Raw genomic sequence first — 13,945 nt, 5'->3', positions numbered from 1 at the left:
CCGACACGTATGGAAACCATTGCTCTGACGTGTGGAAATCGTTATCGCGATCAATTCGACACCAAACGTAAAGAACCCAGTGATTTTTTTCCTTCGCGATTAACGAAATTGACCCAACCCAATTTGACGTACACGTGATATCTAGAAAATCCTACTATCCAGGGGTTTCGTCTTGAAAATCCAGACAAGGTTCACGTATCGGGACAATTTTTCAGTTATCCAATCGCGAGAAATAATTTTTCTCTCCGTAAGAGGTGTTTCCGTGTTAAAAATAAATTTTCACAAATTAAAAAAATAGGTTGGTTCAATATCGATATTTTCGAGTTCAAAATAACAAGATACAACCTATCTACTATCAGTATCATGATTTTAACATAACTATTGAAGGGTCTGAGTGTTAAAGGGTTGCGTTCTGCGAGTCAAGAACCGTGTCGTGCCCTTACCAAAAACTCGACTGGGACTGAGGAACAAGAGTGACGTTGTATCCCCGTGAGGGAGCACCACTGGCTGGTGGCAGGGTCCGGTCGTTAGACTCGCATCTTCGGTATTTAGTTTCATTTTAATAATGAAAGATGGGTCCGGATAAGAATCTTGGCCCGCGCAGCCGGTGCGGCGCTATCTGGTGTGCCTGTCGCTCGGCCGGAGGGTTCGACGCATCGAAGCGTCATAATCGCGGTGATTTCTAATCGATTCGCCGATTGTCCCTGCGCTGGACGCGCAGTTAATTGGATATTCCAATTAGAGCCTCCGTGTCCTCGCCTCGAAACGAAAGAAGAAAACGAGACGACGAACAGAGAAGGCTCGCCGAGGTCTCGAGTCGAACGACAGAAGTTCGAATCGCGGTGTACACACGAGAACTAAACTCTGTTTCACGACAAATCGTATCCTTTAGCAGTGGTCTGTGGCGGCACTACCAGGACGAAACGCTCCCTCTCCTTTCCTTTTCACATTTTTCCAGCCACCAGATCGCCGTCAAAGTGTCCATTTAGGACTTAGGAGCAAGACAAATCATTATTCGACACTTCACCTGTTCACCAGTCTGTGAAAAACACAGTTGGGACAGTTGGGACATTGGAAACAAGTTACGCGAAAGATGTGTCCCATTTCTCGTGGAACGGAGTTTAGTGTCCCGAATGCGAACGAGTGAAAGGGCGAAAAAGACGTAAAGGTGAACTAGAAGATTCAAGCGCGCTGGCGGATTAGAGGATCTCCGTGGCGCGTGTATGCGTGTACCCTCGAATTAGCCCCAGGCCCCTAAATTTCGGGAAAGACACGAGTTAGACGTATAAATTTCTGGGGGTCGTGTTTTGGAGCCGCTCGCCGGGGGGAAAAGAAATCCGTGTCTCGCAGCGTGTGTCGTACGGATCGGCTACATCCTACCTACCTACCTACCTACGGTGCCCGCCGCGGTGATCGAAGTAGAACCCCATCGAATCGCCCGTGGGAGTGTACACGCCCGTGGAATGCAGTTCTGATTTAATGAGACGCGCCCCGCTATCACGGGGCTCTCGTTCCTGGAATCCGATCCGCCGCGATTATTCGCCCGTTTGCGTCGTCGCGACTTCCTGGGCTCCTCGGTTCGACCTCGCGATCCGCGTGATTCGGTGCGTATCGGCCTCACGATGTGCCCATTTGGGAGGTTTCGAACCAAAGGGAGGATTTTCAATCCTCGATAGAACGTTGTTCGCAGCTTAAAGAGAAGAGAAAAGGACCTTTGGCCCCCGGGGTAGAGATAATTGTAATGGGTTTCGACGAAGAAGGACACACACACCCGCCAGGTCGCACGGAGGGGAGATCGAGGGGGTAAAATGACGGAAAAAAAAAAAGAAGACCAGCGTGGAGCAACGCAGAAAGGCCGAGAAAGAAGAAGAAGGGAGTAGTTTACTATCAAAAGGTGCCGGTCGAGAGCGGCGCGCGGCGTCGGTGGTGGTTGGCGGATCGGCACACCGAAGGCGCGCGAGCATTAAATCGGCGAATGGCAATAAGTAACCGAATGCCGTGGCGTTGTAGGTGCGCGCGCTGATAATTAAAAGACGATACAATAAAGCACGTATCATCGGCCGTAAAGCAACCCGGGACCTAAAGCCACCACACGGTGTGGGCTGTACCGACGATGCGGCCCCGGTCACTTAAGCCCCGTAGAACCCACGCAGACGTCTTGTCTCGCCACTCACTCCGTCTCTCTTTCTCTTTATTTCTCTTTCTATCTCTTTCTTTCTCTCTACGGACCACTTCGGCCATAACCATAAGGCATCCTTTATTCCGGCGATCCCGGCCCGGGATCCTTCGCGATACCTCCCCCCTTCCACAACCTCGATTCCTTTCCCTCGAACGACGAAAACCATGCTTCCAGGCTAATCGTCGATAGAGTGAGAATAACGAGACTACTCCCGCCTTTTAGCCCCGTTGATCGCGTCGTCGCGCGCGCCCCCGTCCCGCGAACATCACGAGCAAAACGAACAACGTTCGTTGTTCGTCGGGAAGAAGGAATATCTTGGAAGGACGATGTCGTTCCCTTTCTACGAACCACGATGTCCTTCGAGGAATCTCGAGGAGTTTTCCCTCTAAATCCCGCGGCGCCTCGCGAGACACTCGGGAATAAATATGCGCCGTCTCTCTGGTCTCCGTAGGGAGGAAACGACAATTTCGGTGTGTCCGTGGGCCGCCCCGTCGCGGCGCTCTGAGGCTTGTACACGCGCGACGGCGCGACCGCGCGGCTAATCGCGGCCTCGAAGGATCCGTCCCCACCCCTCTCGCGACTGGTGCCGTTTAATCCGCGAAATTTAATTCGTCCGCGATGACGTTAAATCAGAGACGTGGCGAAGGGTAACAAGTAGTCCGCGCTGGATTACGACTCTGGAACACGCACGCGTTGTAAGTCCTCTCTCCTCTCCACGGCGTCGGGACCTCCCTCGAACGTTGTTCCACGGTCCCCCGCCTCCCTCCTCTGGTTGGAAATTTATCGGCAACGCGGGAACCACGTACACAGAACGGACAAAAATTACGGGAGCGGGTTCATAGGCGAGACTTCCACCACGGCCATCCGAAGACAAATAAAGACGGGGGTTCTGCTTCGCGGGCAAAATGAATTTTACCTGGTTTACCATTGATCATGCACCGGGGGGATTATCGTCCCTGGGATTCCAGAACCGTGTTTCATTGGTATTTGTAAACGTATAGGTCAGAAAATTCGCCTGTAACACGCGCGTTTGCCGTCTATTAATACACAACCAGCTCTGGTCATCGAATGTGCTTTCGAATAATTCTTGCTTACGCACCGTTGCTACCGAACATGTCTTTCCACACTGTGACATCTTATTCCGAGATAGTCACATTCGGGACGTACACGTGATTTACGTTGACTGGTAAAGGGTTAATACTTTGGCGCCCGATTTATGGCCTCTATGGCTCGTGTCCATGAAGAAAGGCCCTAACAGTTGTAAGGATTACAGGAAATATCTTCCAAATCCTGAAGATTGCTTTGATCTAGAGTATACGGGCCACGCTCACGTGAATTGTTCGTGGTTTTTCAGATCTGTCGGACGTTCCGGAGAACCTTCCGCTGGCCGCGCCCGGTTCGGAAAGTCCCCAGGCCCTCAACTACTCGCAGATCGCCTCCGCGGCGGTGGCCGTGTCCCAGGGAGGCCAGGATCCCTCGGTCTCGAGTACGGAGACCCTGCTCAGGAATATCCAGGGCCTACTCAAGGTCGCGGCCGACAACGCGAGGCAGCAGGAGAGGCAAATCAACTACGAGAAAGGTTAGTGGCAGGACTTTCTTAAGACTACTCGAGGGCCCCTCCACCACAATTTCATTATCTGCCCCGGGTCTCGCGGAGCCGCATTAAGAGGCATTAGTCTCCGCGACCCGTCGACGTTTCTTCAATCCTACACCTACTCCTTCTTACCTGTTTTCTATCCTCCCTCCTTCCCTTCGGTATAGATCCCTCTCGCAGCTAGTAGTTTCAGTCATTCTAGAGCAGGCGTCGGCAACCTATGACCCGCAGGGTAAATGTTTATCTATTATTTATATTTTCTCAAAGTGTTTCGTGTTTATGTTTTATAATTTATGTTTATATATTATAGTTTATTTGCGGAACTCAAGCGGGTCATTTGAATTTATCAAATGGGTCATTTGGTGACACGTGGTTCATAGGTTGCCGATGCCTGTTACTAGAACGTGGCTATCCAGGCATTGACAGAGCTTCTACTGTTTTTTCTAACGATTGTTAATGGTTCTTTAACCCTTTGAGGTTCAATGTATTCCGAACTTTCTACTCTGCCACTTGTACACTGTGTGGTATAACTAGGAGACCACCCTAAAAATATTCAATCCCTGTGTATTGTGGTTAAAATAAAAACGAACAAAAAGCTACAGTAAATCTATTCAGACGTCATCCCCACCACTAAAGCGCTTGTACTAGTAGAACTTATGTATCGGAAGATATTTTATGCAATAAAATGAAAATCGACAATTTTCAACTTCTGACACTTTTCTCATGTGGGGATGAGATATAATTTAATTAAATTTCAACACTTTAATCGAATACTCTATACCATTTAAGAAGCCTTAGGATAACATTACGAGCGTTCCAGTCGTAAAATTTCTAAGCAATTACATCGCAGATCACTAAACCACGAAGATCGCAGTAATATTAACAGTTACATAGACATCGACATAGGACCATAAAATTTTAAACCTCTGTGTATTTCGTTGAAACGCACTGTCATCTCCTTTCCCGCCCTATTCCCAACGAAATACAGCATATCGCATCGTGCGAATATAAAGTAGCCCCGATTACAAGACCGCTGCGTGCACCGTAATTAAAAATACCTGCCGTGAGACAGCACGTCCCCCTATCAAGCGCTCCCTATCTCGAAAATCAATTTATTAACGTTTTCTCGTTAGAACCGCGCGGCGGACCGTTTCGAATTTCGCGACACCGTTTTTGCGATTCGTCCTTTTTTCCCTGATCGTGAGGCGTGTATACGCACGCACGCGCGCGCGCGCGTTCTGGAACCACCGGTTGATATATATCGCCGTTGCAGGCCGGTAGATAAAGTCGCATGGCGTTTTAAGTAGACAACGACCGAACCTAGGTAACGCGATTAACGAGGCACCCGCGAACCGTGGCGGCCGTGTACATTCTCGTTCGTTCGTACGCCGTCTTCTTTTTCATTAACCGGGTGATAGATCGGTCATGGTGTTATTATTATTAGCGTCCAAGGTTCTGGGATCTCTGATCGCACGAAACAGGGATATAAGGGGAACAGGGGGAGCGAGAGAAAAGAAAGAAAAAAAGAGAAAACGACGCCGTCCAGCGGAGTGATTACACCGCGAGACGGAGTTAAGCGTTGTTTATCGTTCATCCGCAATAACTCGCGCCGCGTTTTCTCGATGCAAATTGTCCGCTCGTTTCCGATGGATCGATCGACCGGATTTCACTTGTTTGTTCCCTTTGAACGAGCAACTTCTGAGATCATTCACGGTCTTCCCCGTCTATCGTTCTACCTGCGAGTTAATTACAATTAACCGGTCATAATCGATCGGATCATTCGGATAATCGTGGACGGGAATGGTGAATCGAGCACAAGGAGTGTATATTCTCGGCGAAAACGGGTTTCTCGATCGAGCAATTTCTCGATTCAATATTCCTTGAGACGTCGATCGTGATACATGTATCCAATGGATGAAACAATGGTACGGAGATAGTTTAGTGTAGAAATTCATTTTAATGGTAGACATTGTAATAAGAACATTATGTCCTAGTCGCGGTCGAATCATGGCATAATACACACGGAGGGACTCGAAGATATTCCACGGTATAAAGCCACTTAACGATCGTAATTCTGTGTATCGTTCTTAAAACCGATCGATGGAACGAGAGAACACGATGGGCCGCGCGGAGGCTTATGTAATTCGAGACCAGAGTTCGTGCCGATCCTGACGTAACGGCGAAGTTTAACTTCGTCAAAAGTCCGTAGATCGTTTCATCGTCGAGTAAGAAAAAGAATAAATCGAAGAAGACAAGATTGACCCCAATCCGAGGTACCGTTTCCATCGGTGTTAGCGGACGGAAAAATCACAGGAAATCTCTGCGATCCATTCCAGTCCGTGCTCCTTAGAACTCGACAAGATTACGCGACTAATGTATTCCATCGGTCGCATAAACACGGCCCTTTAATTGCCCATTAACCCGTCCGGGCGAAGTGTCGTTTTCACGGCCGTTAACCAACAGCCCGTTCTCGGTGGGCTCAGCGGTTCACGCCAATGAAGATCGCGCGTTTTTCCTCTACGGAGTAAACACACAAATGATTCTTTCGTTTGGGGCCCACAAGGATTCCCTGCGATCTATATATGTCGGAGTTGTAAGCGGTCGACGTCCTTTGTTCCCGCTGGCGGTCGATCGGCCGATTAAACCGGGGGACTTTAACGCGATAGAACGTTCAGCGGGGCCCAGTGGACGTGAACCGCGCTGGTCCGAGGCCGACAACACGCGTGAACGGCAACGAGTTCATCCGGTGCGCGTCGCGACGTCCGAGGGAAGGGGCGACGGGCTGTTGTGGCCGCGGCTTAAGCGGATTCCTCGCGTCCACGTGTGCGCGCTCGCGTACCTAGAGAGGTCTTACGTGCCTTCTCCTCCCTCGCAGCGAGCCGATCGAAGAAGAGAGTAGCTAGGTGTGGGGGGAGAGGAGGTCGGATAAAGGGACCGAATCGGAGCGGGGAAGGTCGACGAGGCCCCCGGGTGCTTCGGATGGAAAAAGAGAGCGATCGAGAGGAACGGGCAGAGAGTCGATCAAAGAACAAGGAAAGGTTGGACGAGGGAGGGAGGGAGAGAGAGATGCGACAGGGTGGATTCGTAGGGAGAGGGGAGAGGGCCGATTTAATACTCGAACGAGCCAGCAGCTCGTTTTACACCAGATGGTTTTACATACGGCCGCTATCGTGTTACCGTCGTCGTGCCTTCTCTCTGCACGTATGGGTGCGCGCTGCGTCCCTCGTCTTCGAAAGCTTCGACCCGCCGCGCGGTTCTAATACGCGTGGACGCGCGAACAACGACGAGTACCCATCTTCTCGATCGGATCGGGCGCGAGGTTCGCCGTTCCAACGAGGTCCACTGATCCTCTGGTACACGTCGCCCCTTTCCCCCTCTCGCTCTCTTCTTCCGAGGAATCGGTCCCGATTGGAGACTGTGTCGTTCGTATAAACGTGTATGAAATTCCCGTAAACGGAGATCCAATGGTAAGAAGGTTGCTCAAGGAAGAGAGTAAGGACAAAGATTCGAGGGGAGAGAAGCAGGGGGAGGGATCTCTCGCCGTCGTTAAGGCGATCGCGAACACACCGGGGCCTCGTGGCCCCGATCGGCAAAACGAGAATAAAACGAGCAACGGACGACGGGGACTCGTAGAAGCGAGAAGATCGGGTCCCTCTCTCCTCCCGGTAAGTTACACGCCGCGCGGAGAACAATATGAGCTCGCCGGATCCTGGTGAGCAGCAGCCAGCCACCGAGAGAGGAGAAGGCTGCTGCTATCTTCGATGCTCGCCGAGATAAGGGACGAGGGGGAGGGCCACGGTGGCAAAGATTGTGCGCGGGCTTGCCCGTTCGTGTCCACCAGGATCCACTGGAGAGTCCGTGGCGGGCCGTTTAAGGCCCCGCAGCAAAGAGAGAGAGAGAGAGATAGAGGGTCGAATAGAAAGAGGGGATTGAGTTGTAGCCGCGAGTGGAGGATCTTATGTAGATTCCTTGTAGATCGTGCACCCGATTCGATCGCGATCGGCTACCCGGTACCGGGTTAATTAAAATTGTACGGGCCGGACGTCTTTCTTTCTTTCTCTCCCTGTCCTTCCCTCTCCGCCCCCACAGTGTACACTCACTCTTTCTCTTCTACGAATCTCTCTTTTCTCTTTTGTCTCTCTCCCTCGTTCTCCGTTCCCGTCCCACGGTTTGTGCATCGTCGCTCGACTCTCCGTTGCGCCTTCTTTCGCTTTCTCTCTCTGTTCTTCGTTTTTTCGTTCCTTTCTTCCCTCGACCGTTTCGTTGGTTCGAAGCAGCACGGTGGCTGCACCGGCCGGCGGCGCATCTCGCCGTAAGCTCCTTCGATTTTTGGCCGCTGCCTGGGAGGCTGCTTACGTGAAATCCTATTACCGCGAGCCACGTCGCGCGACAGCGCAACTACCCTCTCTCCCTTCTTCCCTCCCTGTCACCCTTTCTCTTTCTCGCCTCCAAGGACCAGGATACGAGAGAATCCCAGCTACCGAGCTACGCTTGTTCCGAGACCAGCCTCGAGCTGGGTGTGTATGAACTTTGCTGGGTTCCCTTCTGTACACCCTTCGGTTCTGTTTAAACCTAGCTTTCTTATTCGTGTTCGGAAGATTTCTGACCGGTACCATGTATCGACACTTGCGAAATATCATTTACATTTGTTAAATGACCTTCGTTCATTTTTGGATACCACGCAATACAGGAATGTCGCCGAATTTAGACCATTGCCTAGGTTGGACCATTATCGTAACCTCTCGTGTCTAAGCAATTCCCGCCGTATGATATATAACACGAGAGTTTGTTATCGCTCTATGTATTCGTCGTGCTGCCGAAGATTCCACACCAATCGGTAGAATCGGAAAGTCAAAAGCGCATCGTCGAGTTGGGTCCACCTACCGCGAGTCTTCCGATGCTCGTCGGGACAGCATCGTTTTCTCCCCCCGGTTTTCAAACGCGGTCTGATTGATTTATGCTTAACCCTGCCAGCGAACGACCCTCCTGCCCTCCCCCCTTCCTTCTCCCAACCCCTTCGTTCCTCGCGAGCGCGAGAGAGCCTGGCCTAACCGAGGCTATCTCTATATCGGCCGGGGCGAGCGGCCATTATCGCGCAAACTATGTACGCACACGTGTATCGATGGCACGCTGGTTTTTTCCCTCGCGTACCTGGCTAACCGTCGCCCGCGAACCAACCGGCTCCCCCCCTTCATCCTCCTCCCCGTCCCACTCTCTCTGGCGTACCCTTTCGTTCTGTACTTTGCTCCCCCGTGTCGAGAGGGGAACGGATATTTCTGGATGCTCCCGTAAAGGCAGCCACGATCCGAGCCATCGGCGCTTCCTGCTTTTTATTTCGTTACGAGAACACAACGGCGCGTTTCGTACTGGAAGTTTTCGTCGACCGACTCGAACGCGATGGACGCGGCCGGGTTGGTTCTGCTGGCGAACAGTTGATCGATAATACCGTATTAACGCGGCGCGTATTAATTCGCTGCACCGTGCCTTCGGACGGGAATGCGAAACGGATTCTGTTATAATCGGTGGCTACAATATTTTTTTGGACCTACACTTCTCGGTATCTAATCAGCAAAAAGTATCCATATAATCGGAGTGGGCCAATTCTTCGATAATAACAGCCACGTATATTATACTTTTCGTACATATTTTGAATGTTCAAGAGACACACAGATATAAAATATTCTAATTTATCGGTGAACCCACGAGCAAACTCGGTTTCCGCTAGGGAAAAAAGTGGCGTAGAGAAAAGGCCTTCTATCTCTGTTTTAAATGAAACATGTGTACACCACCGAACTCACCCCGCAATCGTCGCAATCACCTCGAAGACAAAATGGACCTTAAATGGACCTTAAAATGGTCCCGATTCGACCAAGATCAACGAGACAATCCACGGAACGCGGAGCCTACCCCTTTTTACGGTTCCTCGTCCCTTTCCCTACGTCCTGATCCTCCTTCGAGACCGCAAGGATCGATGCCCCGGTTTTATCGCGTCGGATGTTTGCTTTAATTACCTTGTCCGCGTTGTCTTAGATTTAATTAAGAATGGGACCGCTTTATTACCCTGGAAACGGCCGGCCTCGCGTGACCCTTCCTCCCGGCAGCCTCCTCGCGCGGAGCCTTTAACAAATAACAGGAGAGGGAAGACACGGCAGTGGCGGTTTCTCGTCGGTTGATGGCGGTGGTGTAGATTCCTCGGGGAATCGATCCCCGTTCGATACGCAGGATCGTTCCGCGACTGCCGTGGCGAACGACTTCCTCTGCCTACTTCGAGTCAATTGCTTCTCACGGTTCCCATTATTAACCGGCCCGTAATTTATTACTTTCCGCCTTAATAAGCATAATAATCGCAGCGGCTCGCTGTTCGCGCGCTCTCGTGGGCCCGCGACCTACGACCCCCAGGTGATCCTTAAGGTAGCCTGCGCGAGCGCACGGTTAACGATATTTATTAGGATGACGCGTAGCGGGAGATCTTTACTCGTTGCTTGAAGACTACGTTTCAGTTTCTACAAGCGATTGATAACACTCGAATGGTAAAGTGGCTTTTAAGGTTTTTAAATTCTCTCGCTGATCGGTATAACCTTTCAGGGATGGTTAAAAACAGTTCAAGAAAAAAAAAGTCATTCCGTGATCTTGATAATATATGTCAAGGTCAGGGTCATCAAGGTATAGGAGCTTTTCGGAAGTTTATTCTAACTGAATTATATAACAGAACCTGCAGTATTAAGCGTTTACTAAATAATAAGAAATATTTTAAAACGAGAATAACAAAAAAATAGATCAGTGACAGCACAAGAGGAACCAGGTCTTACCATTAGAGGGTTAATCGTTACGTGGAGGAAAGTTACCGAAATAAACCTGTTCACGCACAGAACAGAACTCGTGGTTGATCCAACCAGTCGAATACCGCGAATCTGTCGATCAAGCGTGCACAGGGATGGGATACAGAATCGATACGTGCACAGATAGAGGGAGCGAAGAAGAACTGCAAAGGGGCTCGCTCGACGTGAAATACGAGTGGAGTCTACGAGGGCGAACGATGAAATCATAATTCCCGTGCGGCTCTTCTTCGTTTTAGCGGTCCCCGTTGGGCCCGCGAACCCCGGGCCCCTTTTTCCTTTCTCTATTTATAGCGGGACGAGGCGGAGATACAACCGGGGGCCCCGGACAGCTCCGGGATCGTGTATGCTTTTTGGATACTCCGTTGCTCGTTCGACTACCAGCACTCTCGTATACGCTCACCCTCCCGCGGGGACCAGCCGCGGCTTTACATCTGTGTTTATAACTCACCCGGCAAATGCCCACGGAGATACCCAACAAATTGTCGATCCCTCGTCGATACTTCGTAAACGAGATCTCCGGGTCTACCGATCTATTAATATCTATCGGTCTCTGGGTTCGATAAATCGTTCGCCGTTACTCGTCTTCTCTTTATTGCGCCCCGTACAGACCTGTTCTGTATGTACCAAAACGACGATAACTATTCGAGTTTTTTTGGAAGAATGAACGAATTCGATTAAACGGTACATTCTTCGCGAATACAGTTGTTGGATTTTTAGTCGTTAAATTAAGTGTATCGCTTTGAAAAAATCTTGAAAGTGGTTTATTCAATTTGGACATAGTTATTAGCCCACCCTGTATATTACCGCTGTGGAAGATGAAAATCAAAGTCAACTAGTTTGGACATCGAGCACGGTGAACATTACAAGTATAAAGTGAAACTGGGGAATATAAAGGAGATTCGTGGGTAAAGTGAAACTGGTTGCTCGGTACAATGTAAGAGTATATCGCGAGAACGGAGATCGCGAATCCGTGGACCGTCGTCGTCCTCGTGGTCGGTCGTGGCCCGGTTCGAACTCGTGGAATTTTCATAACGAGCAAGCCGAGTATCCCAGCCGGGGCTGCCGCGCGCGGCGGCTGGTCGAGGAAGAAAAAAGGGCGCCTTTAATGGGACACGTTGGCGCCCGGGTCAGGGTGGGCCCCGTTGTTACTCGTTAATTCCTCCCGCGACGGAGAGAGCACACGCACACATCGCCAGCATCACCGACGTGGATCGTGGGCCCCCAGAGGACCGGCTATTCTCGCGCGAATCCGTGGAAAGCGCAAACGAGCGTGATCCGGTGTGTGTGGTATGCGTTCCAAACGAGAGTCACTCCTACACCCGTTCCACCCTTTCTCCGTTCCCCCTGGATCCCCCGTTCGATCCATGGTCCACGGAGAAAAGTAGGAATAAAAACGCGAGAGACAATACGATGTTGCCGCGGCGGCGGTCGATGTTGGGTTCCCACCTCGTTCGGTATACCCAGGCTGAGGGGAAAGGCCCCCGATTGTCAATTAGAGAAACCAACGGGGCCCTATCTTTTAGCATAAGGCACACACCGGTCGACCGAACCACCAGCCGCGTCCTTTGCACCGATGGAAAGAAGAAGAAGCCGAGGCCGAGGCCAACGGGGGCCAGCAACGGAGAGGAACGAAACGCAAAGGGGCCCAGGATAAACGGGCTTATAGGCGCTCACGCAGCTCGCGTTTGCTTCTCGTACCGGGCTCCTTGGGGTGGAGGCATCGAGGAAACGAGCTAGAGAGAGAGAAATCGACTGGGAAGAACGGAGAGATCGGTGGTGGCGAACCCGCGCGAAGCCCAGCGAAACGAGGGGGAAAGAATTTAAGAGAGAGAGAGAGAGAGAGGGGGCCCCGCTTGCTGGTGTCGGGAAGGCTAATAAATTATGCCTAACGCGCGGCAACAACTGCTTGATTATTTATTTAACAATAAAAGCAGTCACGAACTCACGGCCTCGAGAAACCTCCGTACCCCTTCGTACCACCGACCAGATGGAGCGATCGGGTATGCCTGTTCGCGGATTCGTGTTCAAAGTAGTCTACTTATCGGTGAACCGAGAAATCCGATAAATTTGATCGCTTACGACTTTACTGGTATCGATCACTCCACGGGTAGTATCTCGAAACTTGTCTCAACGAATAGGGAAAGTTACCTTCTGTGTTATACTTTGTAGTTAGCTCAACCCTTTGCGGTCGTATGTACTTGATGGACGATGATTTTATTCTAGTGGGCCTGTTGGAAACCGGACGAGTCAGACACACACTGATGATAATACAATGAATATATTTCGGGGTACCGTAATGTTGACAACAATAGACTTACTTGGAGACTTAAGTGTGCTGTACTATAGAATTGAAATTGTACAAGGTCTTGTGTACTATCACTCTGGGGTGGGGGAAAAGATACCTGTGGGCCTTAGTACGGGATGAGTAAGTAGGAGTTCTGACCTGGGGCGAAATAAGGGTTGTCAAGCCAAAGGTTGTCAATCAAAGCCAATAGATACCAAGGTTGGTCATCCAACAGGTCTAATGTCAATTTGTGGTATATTTTCAACACGAATGAAATTATTATTTTTTTATTATTCGATGAATATGGGAGTTATGATATGAAGTGGTATTAGAATTAGAAGTTAGATTACAGTTAGAAGTCGTCGTAGCTACCGACAGCCATACAGAATGGTTCTCTGATTAAACCGAAAGAACGTTTAAACAGAGGAACGAATGATCGAGGCTGGATCGTAATCGGCAAGAAGGTCGCAAGAGGAAGGACCTCGGAACGCGACAAAGTCTCGCGCGCACGAGAGGACAGTTAAATCGGCGGCGACGATAAAACCCGCGAGAAGCAACAAAGTTTCCGTGGACAAGACCGGCGTATGTAGATAGGAAGGAAAAGAATCCCGCGGGATCTTCCGTCCCGGCGGACGTATCGAGGAGAGGCTCGTAAATTCTCGGTTTATAATCGTCGTCGATTCCCGAGGACAGCGCGCGAACGTGTGCTCGCCCAATTTTTTCCGAGTCCAAACGGGGGAAAAATCGCCCCGGGTCGTTAGACGCGCAGCCGTCCGTTTTGTTACTTAATTCCAACGCGACAACGATCGGTGACGATCGGGGACCAAGGATCGATGTACCCAGGGATCGTTAAATCCGAGATTTAGGTGACGGCTCGGTTTATCGCCGCGTCTCGCCAATCTTTTTCTCTCGTCTCCTCCTTCGATATCCTCCTCGTATGAGGATCTTTCCGGGAAGTCGAGAGCATTCGATTCCTCATTATTCTTTTGCCTGGCCCATCTTCTAGTGTAGCTATGTCTTGTGTGATGATATATGCGTGAATGTAATAT

At 50.4% G+C, this 13,945-nt stretch overlaps 1 protein-coding gene across 1 annotated transcript in view; it reads left to right on the top strand.

Annotated features, from left to right (window-relative positions):
- Positions 1-13,945, top strand: part of LOC107187939 (dachshund homolog 2) — a 187,287-nt gene that overhangs the window by 119,131 nt on the left and 54,211 nt on the right. The window contains exon 7 of the mRNA XM_015576147.1: positions 3,534-3,758. Within this exon, the coding sequence (XP_015431633.1) occupies positions 3,534-3,758 (225 nt within the window). The remainder of the gene's footprint in view (positions 1-3,533; positions 3,759-13,945) is intronic.

This window comes from Dufourea novaeangliae, unplaced genomic scaffold (genome assembly GCF_001272555.1).
Source record: "Dufourea novaeangliae isolate 0120121106 unplaced genomic scaffold, ASM127255v1 scaffold120, whole genome shotgun sequence".
Lineage (NCBI taxonomy): Eukaryota > Metazoa > Arthropoda > Insecta > Hymenoptera > Halictidae > Dufourea > Dufourea novaeangliae.
Note: the sequence above shows the minus strand (reverse complement) of the source record. Positions and strands in the feature narration are given on the sequence as shown.